Genomic DNA, 13,593 nt, shown 5'->3' on the forward strand with positions numbered 1-13,593 from the left:
GTGGCGTGGGACGGAGTGGAGAGAGTTGTTATCGAAGAAGAGGGAGAACAGAGCAAGGCAGGAGCAGAGCAAGGGGGTGTGTGAGTGTTTTTAGGAGGTCAAAAAAAGGAGCACAACACGGCGTGAATGAAAGAGGCAAGCTGGCGGACTACAACATGGCATCCGGAGATACTCTGTACATTGAGACAGACGGCTCGGAGATGCCGGCCGAGATCGTGGAGCTCCACGAGATAGAGGTGGAAACGATACCGGTGGAGACTATCGAGACCACGGTGGTCGGCGGGGAGGACGACGAGGATGATGAAGACGAAGAAGACGAAGAAGACGACGACGACGACGATGGGCAGCCCATGATCGCGCTCCAGCCGCTAGTTTCGGACGACCACAACTCGATCCACCACCACCACCATCACCATCACCACCATCAGGAGGTGATCCTGGTCCAGACCCGGGAGGAGGTGGTCGGTGGGGATGACTCGGACATGCACACGGACGGCGGGAGCGGGTTCGAGGACCAGATCCTCATCCCGGTACCTGCTCCCGGGGTGGAGGACGAGTACATCGAACAGACTCTGGTGACTGTAGCCGGGAAAAGCTCAGTGGGTCGGATGAAACGGGGAGGCGGCAATGGGGGCAAGAAAGCGGGCAAAAAGAGCTATTTAAGCGGATCGGAGTCTGGTGGAAGAAAATGGGAACAGAAGCAGGTGCAAATAAAGACACTAGAGGGGGAGTTCTCTGTTACAATGTGGGCTTCGGGTAAGTAAACGTTAGCCGTGTCTGTCACTGTTGTTAGCTTTGCATGAGGCCTCATTGCCAGGGCGTTGTCCTGCTGCACCAGACTAATTCCTGGAGTGGTACGTCGCACCAGCGTAAAAAGCGACAAATAATGCAAGTTTTCGATGCAAAACACTGCTATGTCATATTGAAATGTTTTTGTTTTGAAGGGAGGCCATGTTTTAAGTGTTGCTGGGCGCCGCCATATTCCCCTAGACTAGTAAGTATGGCGGCGGCCCCAAAAAATGGCGATAGTCGCGGCCAGGCAGAGATGGCGGCGGTGCTAGGGGGAGATGGAGACAGCTGCGTTTTTAGGATCTCTGTAGACCGCCAAAACTGGGACACGTGCTACTCTAATGCAGCTGCAGAAGCTCCTGGGGATTATGTAAAAAGGGCAAAAGTGTAATGTGCGTGAAATTGTGAGCCAGGTACTGTTCAGGCAGTAAGTCGTTTAGCTGTTAGCTCGGGTTGCTGTTGGTGGTAGCTCACCAGACAGCTTAGCATTTGCATGGGGCTAACTACTGCCTCTGTGCAGAGCTATGGTACTGCGTGCAATACAACCCTGCTCAGGTGTTTGCCCACCAACGGCTCTGACTAATACTATTAATAGTCCAGATATTTACGATGCATTTTATTTTACAGTTAAGTGGAAATACATTTTTACATTTGATCACTGATATTAAGTTTGCCTATTTAGTTTTGAGAGAACTCAGCAGCTGTATAGAGTTATTTAGTGCACTCTACTGGTTGTTAAAGTAGGATAAAATAATTTACCTACACATTTATTTAACATTATTAAAGATATGTTTTGTTATTATACATGACGGTTGTGTATATAATAGAACACATATCCAAGCCAGAATTCATATTGACCTTTTGGTTATTTTCCTTTCCTTAAATGTAAAATGTAGTGGCATTTTTATTTGATTGGTAAGAGTATTTATACATTTTTATGTTTACCCTTCAAGTTGGTCATTTAGTTTTGTCACATGGTCAACATGTTTACATTATAATTAAAGCAATACAGAAATTCAGTGAGTACAAACCTGCAGACTGGTGAGCAGTATGGTAAATGATATATGGAAACATGTCATTTTCATATATGAAATGTAATTATGTAACATGGTGATATTTTCCTGGTATGAGTTCAGGACCAGCAGATGTGTTTTCCATCCTTCAGGCTTGTTGCTAGGGAAACAGCAATGCGTTATCGGTTCAGTCTCTGTAATGTTTTCCTAGATGACACTAAAGACATTGACCATGAGTCGGTGGTGGAGGAGCAGATAGTGGGGGAGAACTCCCCTCCAGACTACTCGGAGTACATGACGGGGAAGAAGCTGCCCCCTGGTGGTATCCCGGGGATCGACCTCTCAGACCCCAAACAGCTGGCAGAGTTCGCCAGGTGAGTGTGGCAGAGCACCTTGTTCCCACACACTTGTTAACTGAGAAAACTCCAATTATGGAAACTGCGGTTCATATGCACACAAATAATATCACAGTGAAAGGAAGAGTGAGATAAACATGGTTCTAACCCTCAACACATTCATCAAATATTCACTTTATTCTTAGTCTGTTGTTCATTCTTGGTTCTTCTAACCAATTTTGTATCTTTTAGACAGATTTAGACATTTTTGACACATGTTCAAACTGTATTTTGTTGCAGGTTGCATTACTTTTGGGCTGTGATGCATAGACAAGTGTGCAATAGATTTAATATTACAAAGATAATCAAAGGAAATGTACAATCCTAAATAATGCTAAAATAAATGTTCAGAAAACAATAATAATAATAGCTTCGATTTATATAGCGCCTTTCAAGAGACCCAAGGTCGCTTTACAAGTAATAATAAATATAAATATATATAAACAATCAAATACTTTAAAAAAACAAACAATGATATGCACACAAAAAAACACGCTCTGTGTATATTAAGGAAGGTGTACTGAAGTAGATTAAAAGGAAGTATTCTACAGACTGTCACATAATAGTTCCGATAGTGCTTCACTTTTCTGTCAACATGTTCCACCTGGAGGTGAAATGTCATATCAGGATGTTTCCATCCCCTTACTGATTCTGGTTATTGATTAACTAAAACAAATTAACATTGTAAGTGGACTGTCAGATAACATGTGGAACAGGCATGGCTTTGCGAAATGTGTCTGTTTGTTTAAAACCCCTAACCATGTCCTTTTTTTCCTTAATCAGGATGAAACCCAGGAAAGTCAAAGAGGACGACGCTCCTCGGACGATAGCTTGCCCTCACAAAGTAAGCCTCACGCCGTCGTCCCCAGATAAACCCTGTCACTGTTTGCTAAAATAGAGTTTACAGTTCCTGAAATGTTTAATAGTCTTGCACTGTTGTTTTCTCGGTAATTGAACATTTCTGTAAAGGTTATTTAAGAGTAAAGAAAGCACTCGGTGTATTGATTTCCATGTACTTACAAGAACAATCAAGCCTTATCTGGACTCTACATGTTTAGCTAATGCGAAGGTTTATTTCCTGTATGAGCAGTCGGAAGCTGTTAACAATACATTACAGGATCAGGGGAGAATAGATGCAGCTCCACTTCTTTTCAGGATTTTAACCTACACAAAAAGCTGCGGACATTTGATTTTTGAAAAGAAACTAAAAGAGTTTACATGTGCTATAAAGAACCTTAAATAATTTCCTTGTCTGTACTTTTTGCACTCTCTTTTCTCTGCAGGGCTGCACAAAGATGTTCAGGGATAACTCGGCCATGAGGAAACATCTCCACACCCACGGGCCACGCGTGCACGTCTGCGCAGAGTGCGGCAAGGCCTTCGTCGAGAGCTCCAAACTCAAACGTCACCAACTTGTTCACACGGGGGAGAAACCCTTCCAGGTGAGCGTCTAAATACACAAACCCCTCATAGATACATTCTCAAGTTTTTCAAATTTTAAATAGAGGAGCCCATCACATTTTTAAGTCAAAGTCAAGCTAAGTAGAATGGAATAATAACCAATTGATTGCTCATAAGTCAATTCCCACCATGCACTGAATGCCAGTAATACTTTTCGTCGTCACCCAATCCATTGTCATTTTGAGTCTTTGCATGACTTTTAACTTGGAGACTATACTCCAGATTTGAAAGAACCTTCTTTAATTGCTGACATATTTCTATGAAATGTCAATTGAGATTTTTTTTTACACTTGTCAATCTTTATTTTCTTGTGCATATGCGGTAAAAATTGTTGTCTTAGCTGAATAACATCAGTATTCTTCTCAGTCATTTTTGTAACAATAGTTTCTCAATTTCACGAAGAGGTGATCTTTTAGCGAGCAGAGTTTAAAGGAGCTTAAGCTGTACTGTCAAGCTAATGTTAGCTTCATTTTTATGGTTCCATCTGGGTCACAACCTATATGTTATTTGATGGTTACATTCTCAATATTGTCGTTGCACTGAGACGAAAGCTGACAAAAAGTCAGCATACTTTAATTATCACCAAACAGTTTTGCTTTGACTTTGGTTGTTTCAAGAGAAAAGGCTCTTAGGATGAACACTAACCTATGTGTTTGGCAAACATATCGAGTGCGAGTAACATTGTTTGCTGCAGCTGGAACTTCCTCAAATCCAGCAAAGAGCTGAAACAGAGCTGCTAGCTTTTAGTCTGATAGCATTAAAGACCTCACAGTAGGGAAATACTAAATGACACGTGTTCAATTTTGACATAACCTTTAAACACAATTGTAAAGTAGTAATTTTAAGTCATTCTTAGTAATTTAGCTGGTGCTACATGCTCTTAACAAGCTCTAGTTAACATTGGCAGATTACATTAAAGCAGATAGACACACTGTTTATACATTCCTTACCTTTTTGACTTTGGTTTGAGAAAGGTTACAAATTCGCCCCGTCGAAACTCTTAAAATGCATTTCCAACACTAAACTCTTAATGCAAACTGCTTTAACATGTAGAGAAATCAAAGGCGCAGAGTAAAATGTCCCCAGACATTGGATTTACTGTAATATCAGCATGCGACTGACCCCCCTGCTCCTCTCGTTTCTCTTAGTGCACCTTCGAAGGCTGCGGGAAAAGGTTTTCTCTGGACTTCAACCTGCGCACACACGTGCGGATCCACACTGGAGACCGACCATACGTCTGCCCTTTCGACGGCTGCAATAAGAAGTTTGCGCAGTCAACCAACTTAAAGTCTCACATTCTCACACACGCCAAAGCCAAAAATAACCAATGAGAGCCCACTTACCAGCGTTCAGCCTCAAAGATGAAAAAAAGAGCGTCCTCGCGGAACACCTGAAACCTCTTTGTAGGACGGAATGAAAAGCTTGAGACTTATTGATTTATATGGGAAAAAATCTGAGATTAAGAGACTTAAGAACACTGCAATTCAGCTAGTTTTCCTGCGTCCCCTTTTCTTCTGCTGTCATATTTGGATGAGGAACACAGAGACTATTCCCCAAAGCCCCGGCCAACACAGTCCCTCCGTTGCTCCAGTGGCACTTAGCTGCCAGAAGATGGAACTCGTGGACAAACATCAGAGACTTATTTTTACCAGAGCAAGAAGAGAAGCAGCAGTCTATTCGTATTTTTATTTTCTCACATAGCTTTTATTTTCCCCAAGTGTGCATATTGTACACTTGTCTCAGGCTATGTTAAGTAAAATTGTGATAATTTCTTTTCCCTCTTGCATTATGAGATCGTACCTATGATAGGTAAAAGGCCCCAGGCCTCTTTTGACCCGTTTCACATGTATGAGAAGTTTAAAAACAGCTGTATGTTTGCATTTCCATACCCTCTTTGGTTGTATTTTTCTCTAACCACAAAATAACCGTGTATACTTGTATTGTATGGCTGTATTGAAATTACGTAGACATAGATAGAGGTGTGATTTAAAGTGTTAACCAATTAAACTTTTAGTCATGAGTTGCATTATATTTTCTATAAACTGTCTTTACACAGATGAATGAGTAGCATAAGCTTTACTCACAGCGTGTCTCAGTTAAAGGATCTGGAGCGTGCATTGAATGGACTGACCATCACTTTCTTTGTTAGAATGTAATGTACAGATGTCAAGCATTAACTTCCTTTGTTCATATATTTACACCCATGTATCTCAACTGCCCACAATAAAATGGCTCATTCCAACCCTGTTGAAAAAGACACACACTCTTAAGTGTTTGTTATGATTGATGTTGTTATTTGTCTTTAAAAATGCCATCTATATTGATGCTAACCAAACATATTTTTCAGCCTGCTTTATAATATCAACCACTACATCTAAAATGATCATACAAGTTCTTTCCCACATTATCACAATATGAGGGATTTGTTTTTCAGAGCAATTGGTACCGAGGTGCCTTTCTTTGTCATGTACGATCATAACTGAATTTGTTTTTGCTTTAGACTGATGGTCAAGGAAATAAGAAAATGTTGGACCCCCCATGTGCTTTGGGAAATGAGATTTGGGTAAAGAAGGCCTTCAATATATTAATATACCATTTGTCAGATTAAACAAATTAGAGTTATCGTTAGTTTTACCTCTAATACTATTAGAGCTAATTTTTTCCTAAGCACACTAATGTTTTGAATGCGTGTTCGTTCCTTAAGGAAACATTTCATGTACACGTATTAAAAAAAATCCAAACCTGCTTGGGAAAGGAACGTTTGGTAACCAGCCAAACTGAAATGCTGTCGGATCCTTTTTCAACACCGATTCGCATCGTTTGTATTCCCCAAGGAAACGCTGAGTGTCTAACACTTCATTTCCTGCACTCGGATGAGTTTTTATGCACCAATTTATAGTGGTAATTGGTGCATAAAAACTCATCATGTGACAATTCAAAATTCCATTAGACTCCTGCATTCTGTATTGCTGTCAAATATGTATCCTTTTCTCATTTAAAGTCATCCCTTCTGAGTCGTTACACACGTGGCACTGATTCACATTAATGACACATTCATTGAAATGTCCAAACCCCTGGATTTCAAAAACGTACGTGTTAAAGCAATATTTCTACTCCTGATTAAAAAAACACTGCACGTTCAAAACAACCCACATAATGTGTTCTCTTAAAAGTAATATTACAGGCAGCCGTAATAAAATGTCAAGTTTCAACGGCCTGTTAACTGTTTGTGTACCAAATACATTAAATAGAGACGGACAAAGAATCCAAATGATTGAAGGTAAATTGTCCATAACAGTTTCCTAGATTCCAAGGAAACTTCTTTTAAATGCGATTTATGTCCATTTAATATTCTGAAATCAGTAAATATTTGACATTTTTAAGTACGACTTCACCTTCACAAAATGCAGCTTCATACTCCTGTGGTTAGTAAACACACCGCAGGCCTCCCAAAGTGTATTTTCTTGAGAAATAAAAACATAAATAAATCTGACCCTCTTCATTCATATTTGATCAGGATAACAGGCTTTCTAAAAGCTGCATCATCTCAACGGAGTGTCCTTCCTCCCTCCGCACTCTCTACTTGCAGTTTTTGAGTTTACACATAAATCCATTCCCTTTTCTGCTCAGGCAGCAGGATTAGCACAACTGTCGACCTCAGCTGTCCTGCTAAAATCCTTGCTCTTCGGCCTGATCCTGGTCATCCCGCTGCTGACTCCAGACCAGCTCTTGCTGCCCCCTCCTGGCACTGATCTGTAGTTCCTGGTACCCCGGTGTCAGTGCTCTCCATGGTGCTGAACCCACAACCACCAACCTCTGTGTGTGTGGGGGGGAGTTTGAAGAGTCTTTTTTTTTAAAGAATCACACTCGCTTTCTGTCACATAACTTATCCAGGAGGAATCGAGATGTTTTGTTTTTCTGGTGAGGGGAAACGTCGATTTATCTCCAGTGCATTTTTGATGTAGTATTGGCTTTTATAGAGCTGCTTTAAATTCAGAACCACTCTTCCTCTACCTGAGCCTAACGCTGTGTGTGAGAGAGTATATGTAAAGGCTGATTCAGGCATGATTCCACTTGGGGGTCCCTTTTTCTTTTTTTCTAAGGGAGCATTTATTCACAGGATTGGTTGTTTGATTGACAAAGGCAGGGGAGAGTAAATGCACTACTTGTTATGCAGCTGAAGTCTGTCAAGCCTCCAACACCTGCTCTCTTTCAGATGCTTATTTCATTATGGCTTCTCTCTCCCAGGAGTCGAGGCACTTCTTTTTTATTTTCTCCTATTTTTCATTCTGTACTGCGTGTTTACCTGGATGTTATTCTCTTTATCTCTTACTCTTTTTCTCTACTCTCGCTTAAACTGAGTATATATTTGCAGCGGTGTGAGATCTCACCTACAATCTGGATTTTCTTTCATTAGTTTCTCGGTGTTGCACTGGCAGGGGAGCAAACAAAGGTTTATCACAGTGAAGCAAAGCAGTGGTGAGATACTCACACTTCTCACAGCTGCACTCCACCTGTGAGTGGAGACTGAACCAAAAAAGCCTTTCAGATCAAGTAATAGTTGTTTATTATTTATTATATAATAATTCTCTGGAAGCCTTAAAGAGGACATATTTGGTTCAATTTCAGGTTCATAATTGTATTTTGTGCCTCTAATGTGACCTGTCTCCATGCTTTAATGTTCAAAAAGGGGGGGGGGGGGGGGGGTTATGTGGGAGAGAAACTCACTCTGGAAGGAACACAGGGATTTGAGCCTTTACAGACCATTTCCATGCACATACATCTACACATAAGGGACAAGCTGTATAGGGCCGCTTTAATAACATATCTGCAGGGACCTTCCCCGGGTGGGCTCTGCTTGTTAAGAGCTGAATTTTATATTCATATTTGATGAAAATACATTCTGAGGCACACAACCCCCAGTGTAAACATCAAATGGTATAAGCTCATATTAATCATGTGTAACCTTCTTAAAACGGAGTGAACTCTATTCTGCAAATACATAATTGGACTTTAAAGATATGTCTTCCTTGGCTTCATGTAGTGAGAGCCTGTCAGTTACTATCCTCCGTCCCACAGCCAATTTGATGCTAAGGCATGCAGAACAGTATAACTCAATTCCATCCAATCTGTAGTCTGTAACTTAAATCTCTTCTACACATGTTTAAATCTATTGAAGTGCCTTCTCTCTTTTTTTTGCGCGGCGGGCACGGCATGAGATGCTATTTCCATGCAGAAAATATGTTGCCAAGGTAACAGAGGAGAGAGTGAGAGTATGTGCTGAGATACCCCCTGAATACCAGGGCTACCGCTGCACACGTACAGCTCCACCCTGTCGGCGGCACATTTTCCAGAAGTGCACACAACCCTCGCTACTCATCTGAAGGCTGACTTTGAATGTCAAGGCAGTTGGGTTTTTTATTTTGTATTTGTGTCACACCAAAGGACAGTGCAGGCTGTAATTCATCTTTCTGCATCTCACCTCTGCTCCTCTTATCAGCTCTCTTTCTCTGCCTAAATATAGACTGCCTTTCTCTCGCTCCTCTGCCTTCAGTTTCACTCTCTCTCTCCCTCTCTATCTGTGTACACCGTCTCCTCTCTCATCCTCTTTCTGTCTGTCAAACTCAAATTTACTTCATAATTAACTACGCTGTTGCCAAAATAGGTTCTTCAAGGTTCACAATGACAGTTTGATCGTTCATAATGTAAGAAATGCAACCAATTGCTCACACATCACATGGCCTACAATATACTGTGTGCATCACAATGTAAGCATTCATGGATTCATTATCTAGGTCATTTATTGTTTAAGAATGCTTGTTCTCTAATGTGAGGATTTTCTGCTTTTCTCAGTTTTGTATTATTCAAAATATTTTCAATATTGTCTAGCCCCTGAAGGACTGAATTGATAACAGACTTTAGTGGTAACAAGTTCATTCAAAATAAGAAATACTTTTACTCCACTACATTCATCTGTTCAATGTGGATCAATTCAATTAATGAATGAATTTACATAAAAAATACACATAAAAGACTCATACAATACAATATGTTACCAACGATTAAACCAGTACTTACACTAGACACTGTCTAGTTCTGGCTTTTTATAGCATATAGTTTCATTGGAATAAAAAAAGGAAAATATATATCAAATAATTTAGTAATTCTCAAAAAAGAAAAGCGTATTTTCATCTTTCCAAATACATTTTTCTGCTTAAGTCGTATTTGTATTTTGACATTGGTATACCTTTGAATGCAAGACTTTAAATTGTTAACCGTGTTGCATTTCTACTTTTACGTCGGTTAAAACCCTGTGAAACCTGACACATCAAATAATAGCCAGAACATTTAAATTTTTGGAAGTTGAAGAGTTGATTGCACCGTTTTACAAAATACAAAAATAGTTTTGGTAATCATTTACTTATGATTTTTTTTTTTTTTTTTGTATACGTGAGTCATTTATGTCAACTTATTGACCAAAACAGGAATCGTTTTACAACCTTTTTTACAAATTAAATGTTATGGGGTGTTTAATACTGTAGCTATTTGATAGTTTAAATATGATTTAAACCACTTTTTCTACAACTGCATTACCATTTTAAGTAAAAGTACATTTAACACAATAGGTGCATGTTTTTAGTATTTTGGGCGTGTATTATTTGAAATTGCATGGGTGGAAGAGAAAATGTCCTTCAATTTCCACTCTTTATAATTCATATTTCAATGTAGCAAATATGATTCACTTGGCGTCATATGGTTAAGGCTTTGCGTACTTCCTGTTCTCAACATCGCTAATGATAACAATGATTAGCTGCAGCCCTGCAACATAGCATAATTATAATGAGAGGGCTTTGAAGTCTGAGAGCGTGTTCAGTTCTTGCTAGCTGAGTTTTATTCTTGTAGAGAGCTTGCTTATTCTGTATTTATTCAGTGTAGCATAACGTGCTGCTCACTCTACCTCGTGTTTGTGACAGACTGACTCACTTTGTGGGTTGCCAGGTTTGTCCACCACTGTGTGAGTGTTGTACTCTCCTCTTCCTCTCACTGTAGTCTCTCTCTCTCTCCCCCCATGCCTTGGTCTTTCACCCATCAGCCCCCACACGTCAATCACAAATCGACCTTTATTTGATTAATGCCTCATTTCAGAATCCTCATCACGTCGCCGCTTCCCTCCACGCGGTCACTAAAGGTGATCTCTCTTCAAAAGAGCGTAGCCGTTGCATCTACATTTCAAATCACTGACAGCCAGGCTGCACGGAGATGTGATCGGCCTGCAGGTTGTACACCGCAAACATGTGGTCACAGTCAGATCAGAAGACCTTTAAAGCCTTGTTTATGAAGAGCCTCATGACATTCTCAATGTTAACCGCGCTGCTGTGTCCCTTTAGCTGCAGTGGATGACACAACTGATCAAACAATAGCTATGGGGCTGTAGCTCTGTTATTTCTGTCTACATTCCCATGTGTGTTTGCATGTACGCTTTATTTGGCCAATTAGCGTGAAATTCAAGTTAAATGTGACACCACGGTTTGATATCTCAACTTAACAAGCACACTTATATGAGATCACTGTGAGCAATACATAAGATTAGCACACAGAAACACAGGCGATTCATAATCCGACTGTGAGCGGGTTATGCAGGCCCTGGAGCCATGCAGATTTCTGTGTGTGTATAAATGATTCAGCAGTGGGCAAGGCACGCATGCCGGAACATGCAGATTTGGGGCCAATACCAAGTCATTGTTTTGGAAATCACAAGTAAGGCTTTGCACTGAAGTCTGATCAATTCCATTCCAAGTCAAGTCTCAAGTCAAGTCTGTCAAATTGGAAGTCAAGCTTGACAAGTCCCAAGTGGCAAGTCGATAGTCATGTCTGGCATCCAAATAATTATCCCAAGTCAATTCCTAAGTCAAGCCTAGAGAGTCCAACTACGAGTCCTAAGTCAAGTCTGAAAAGAAGGAAGTCAATACTGACAAGTGCCAAGTCAAAACAGTCATGTCCCAATTGAAGACAGCCAAGGCCCAAGTTCTTAATTCAGAGCTAAGTGTCCTTAACAAGTCGTAATGCCTCTTCTGCAATTTCGGCCTGGCGTTTTGCATACTGCAATATTTTTTTTATTCACCACCGCCTAGTTCTTGTACGCTATCAATTTATGGTATAATGTTTTCCAACTGGCGCTCAGTAACAGCATTCATTCATTGTTCATTGTTTATTTCTGCAACCTGATAGGATGCTGATAGTTATGACAAAGTGCATCTGAGGAATTAAGGGTGGACTTCCTGGTGAGGAATAACATGACCCTTTGTTAATTCAGAAAATTATGGGAAATGTATTTATTGGTCGCAGACTTTTAGATAATGCTTTAATCTTTGGTCTTGAAATACACAATTGGGTTCAAGTCCAATTGAAGTCATGTGTCATTGGGGTTCAAGTCCAAATGGTGTTCCAAATCTTTTTTAGATTTTAGATTTGTTAGAGTCATCAAATGTGTGACTTGAGTCGAAGTGATGTGCCTCCCGTCCTCCCTTCTTGTAGTATGTAATAGTTACTTGGTACTTGGAACTCCTGTAATGATGTGTGAGCAAAATAATGTGACCCACGACCTCCCAACAGCTTCCTGTCCTCCATTACCAGAAGCCTGAAGCCATAACAAGATTAGCATAAGCACTTTTAAAAAAAGTCACTGTGAATTGGAGCCTAAAAGAGGCTTAAACTGTCTCCCCTTCACCAGCAGCTGATAGATATTGCGCGCTGACTGGCACATCTGCTTTGCTGCTGTAATGTTAGTACTCTTAGTGATCTCTAGCCCTGGCAAATCAATGCAAGTTCCATCATTGGGGGACGCTCAGTGTAGAGACAGAGAGCAAATCACTTGTATAAACGATAGCAGCTATCAGGCAAATGGGCTGAAAATGGTTCCTAATGGTGCCTGGTATGTCTGGTGTAAACTGCAGCCAGGCTCTTTGTCGTCCATCACCCTGGAGCATATGTAACTGAAGGAGGGGAGGCAGCACGAGACGAGAGGAAGAGGGAGGAAGCATCTGTTTGTTCGGCATGGGAACCCCTCGGGCGGGCAACACGATAATCCGGGTTCGCGTCAAACCAAATCTGGTGTCTGTGCTGCAGCATGACGCTGAGTCACTTAGTGAGTCTGCATGTCAAACAGCGGAAATCACTCAGTCAGCACCCCCGGTGTGTGACCTTCACTCAGCCGACAGCTCCATGTACTGATGGGAGTTTGAAAAGGCCCACTTATTCTGTCTCTCGTCTTTGGTCAAAAAACCCATCGGTAATTGAAGCTTTTGAGTTGACTGCAAAGCTGCAGACCATAACAAAATGAATGACTCCAAACTCTCCTAGAGACCCCTGGATTCTGCGAATGAATGGTAAACAATGGTCAAGAGGGCGGGAACGTTTTCAGTGTGAGCAATTGACATCATAAGTCATCGACTTCAATCATGAGTTTCACTAGACAGTAACAGTTGTTGCTGAGTAAACAAGCAGGTCTTTAGTTTAGGTTTGACCATTTCAATTATCTCCCCCCTTGCCCAGACTGCTGTTTTCCCGGAAACAGTAATCACATTCACTATTAATGATCCGTGATGTTCATCCTGCACCCATTTACTCCTCTCAATAATGCATACTCTTTGGAATTGCCTGTGCATATTTTACACCATGCCCCCTCCCCCCCTGAGAGGGATATCAGTGGTGTATTGGTCTATGTGGCCCCAGGCGCTCTCTACATGTTCTCCCAGGGATAACGCCTGCCAGGGAACAATGTCTCCTGTGTGTCTCTGACTAAGACAGCCTGGTGCGTGGAGATAATGAAACACCGCGCTGAGGCCTGGAGAGCATCAAGGTGCTAACACACTTGTTGAAGGACCTCCGTCTTCTTCATTTAAGCCTCTCTATTACCCCTCACTTAACCGTGATTT

General features: G+C 41.1%; 1 protein-coding gene across 2 annotated transcripts; it reads left to right on the forward strand.

Moving 5' to 3' along the window:
- yy1b (YY1 transcription factor b) lies at nucleotides 1–5,918 on the forward strand. Of its 2 annotated transcripts, none has more exons than XM_034150512.1 (5): nucleotides 1–756; nucleotides 2,014–2,176; nucleotides 2,981–3,041; nucleotides 3,481–3,639; nucleotides 4,807–5,918. In XM_034150512.1, exons 1-5 carry the CDS (start codon nucleotides 156–158, stop codon nucleotides 4,987–4,989), a joined length of 1,167 nt encoding a protein of 388 aa, XP_034006403.1. In that variant the 5' UTR covers nucleotides 1–155; the 3' UTR covers nucleotides 4,990–5,918. The 2 variants fall into 2 exon arrangements, with proteins under 2 accessions (XP_034006403.1, XP_034006404.1); XM_034150513.1 differs by having other exon boundaries at nucleotides 2,026–2,176.
- The last annotated feature ends 7,675 nt before the right edge of the window (nucleotides 5,919–13,593 follow it).

Source organism: Trematomus bernacchii, unplaced genomic scaffold, assembly GCF_902827165.1.
Source record: "Trematomus bernacchii unplaced genomic scaffold, fTreBer1.1, whole genome shotgun sequence".
Taxonomy (NCBI): domain Eukaryota; kingdom Metazoa; phylum Chordata; class Actinopteri; order Perciformes; family Nototheniidae; genus Trematomus; species Trematomus bernacchii.

What these genes read in the sequence shown, in the direction of transcription:
- yy1b (XM_034150512.1), top strand. Translation starts at nt 156, where the DNA reads ATGGCATCCGGAGATACTCTGTACATTGAGACAGACGGCTCGGAGATG. An exon ending in CGATAGCTTGCCCTCACAAA is followed by an intron (nt 3,042 to 3,480) that starts GTAAGCCTCACG and finishes TTTTCTCTGCAG; the next exon opens with GGCTGCACAAAGATGTTCAG. An exon ending in CGGGGGAGAAACCCTTCCAG is followed by an intron (nt 3,640 to 4,806) that starts GTGAGCGTCTAA and finishes CGTTTCTCTTAG; the next exon opens with TGCACCTTCGAAGGCTGCGG.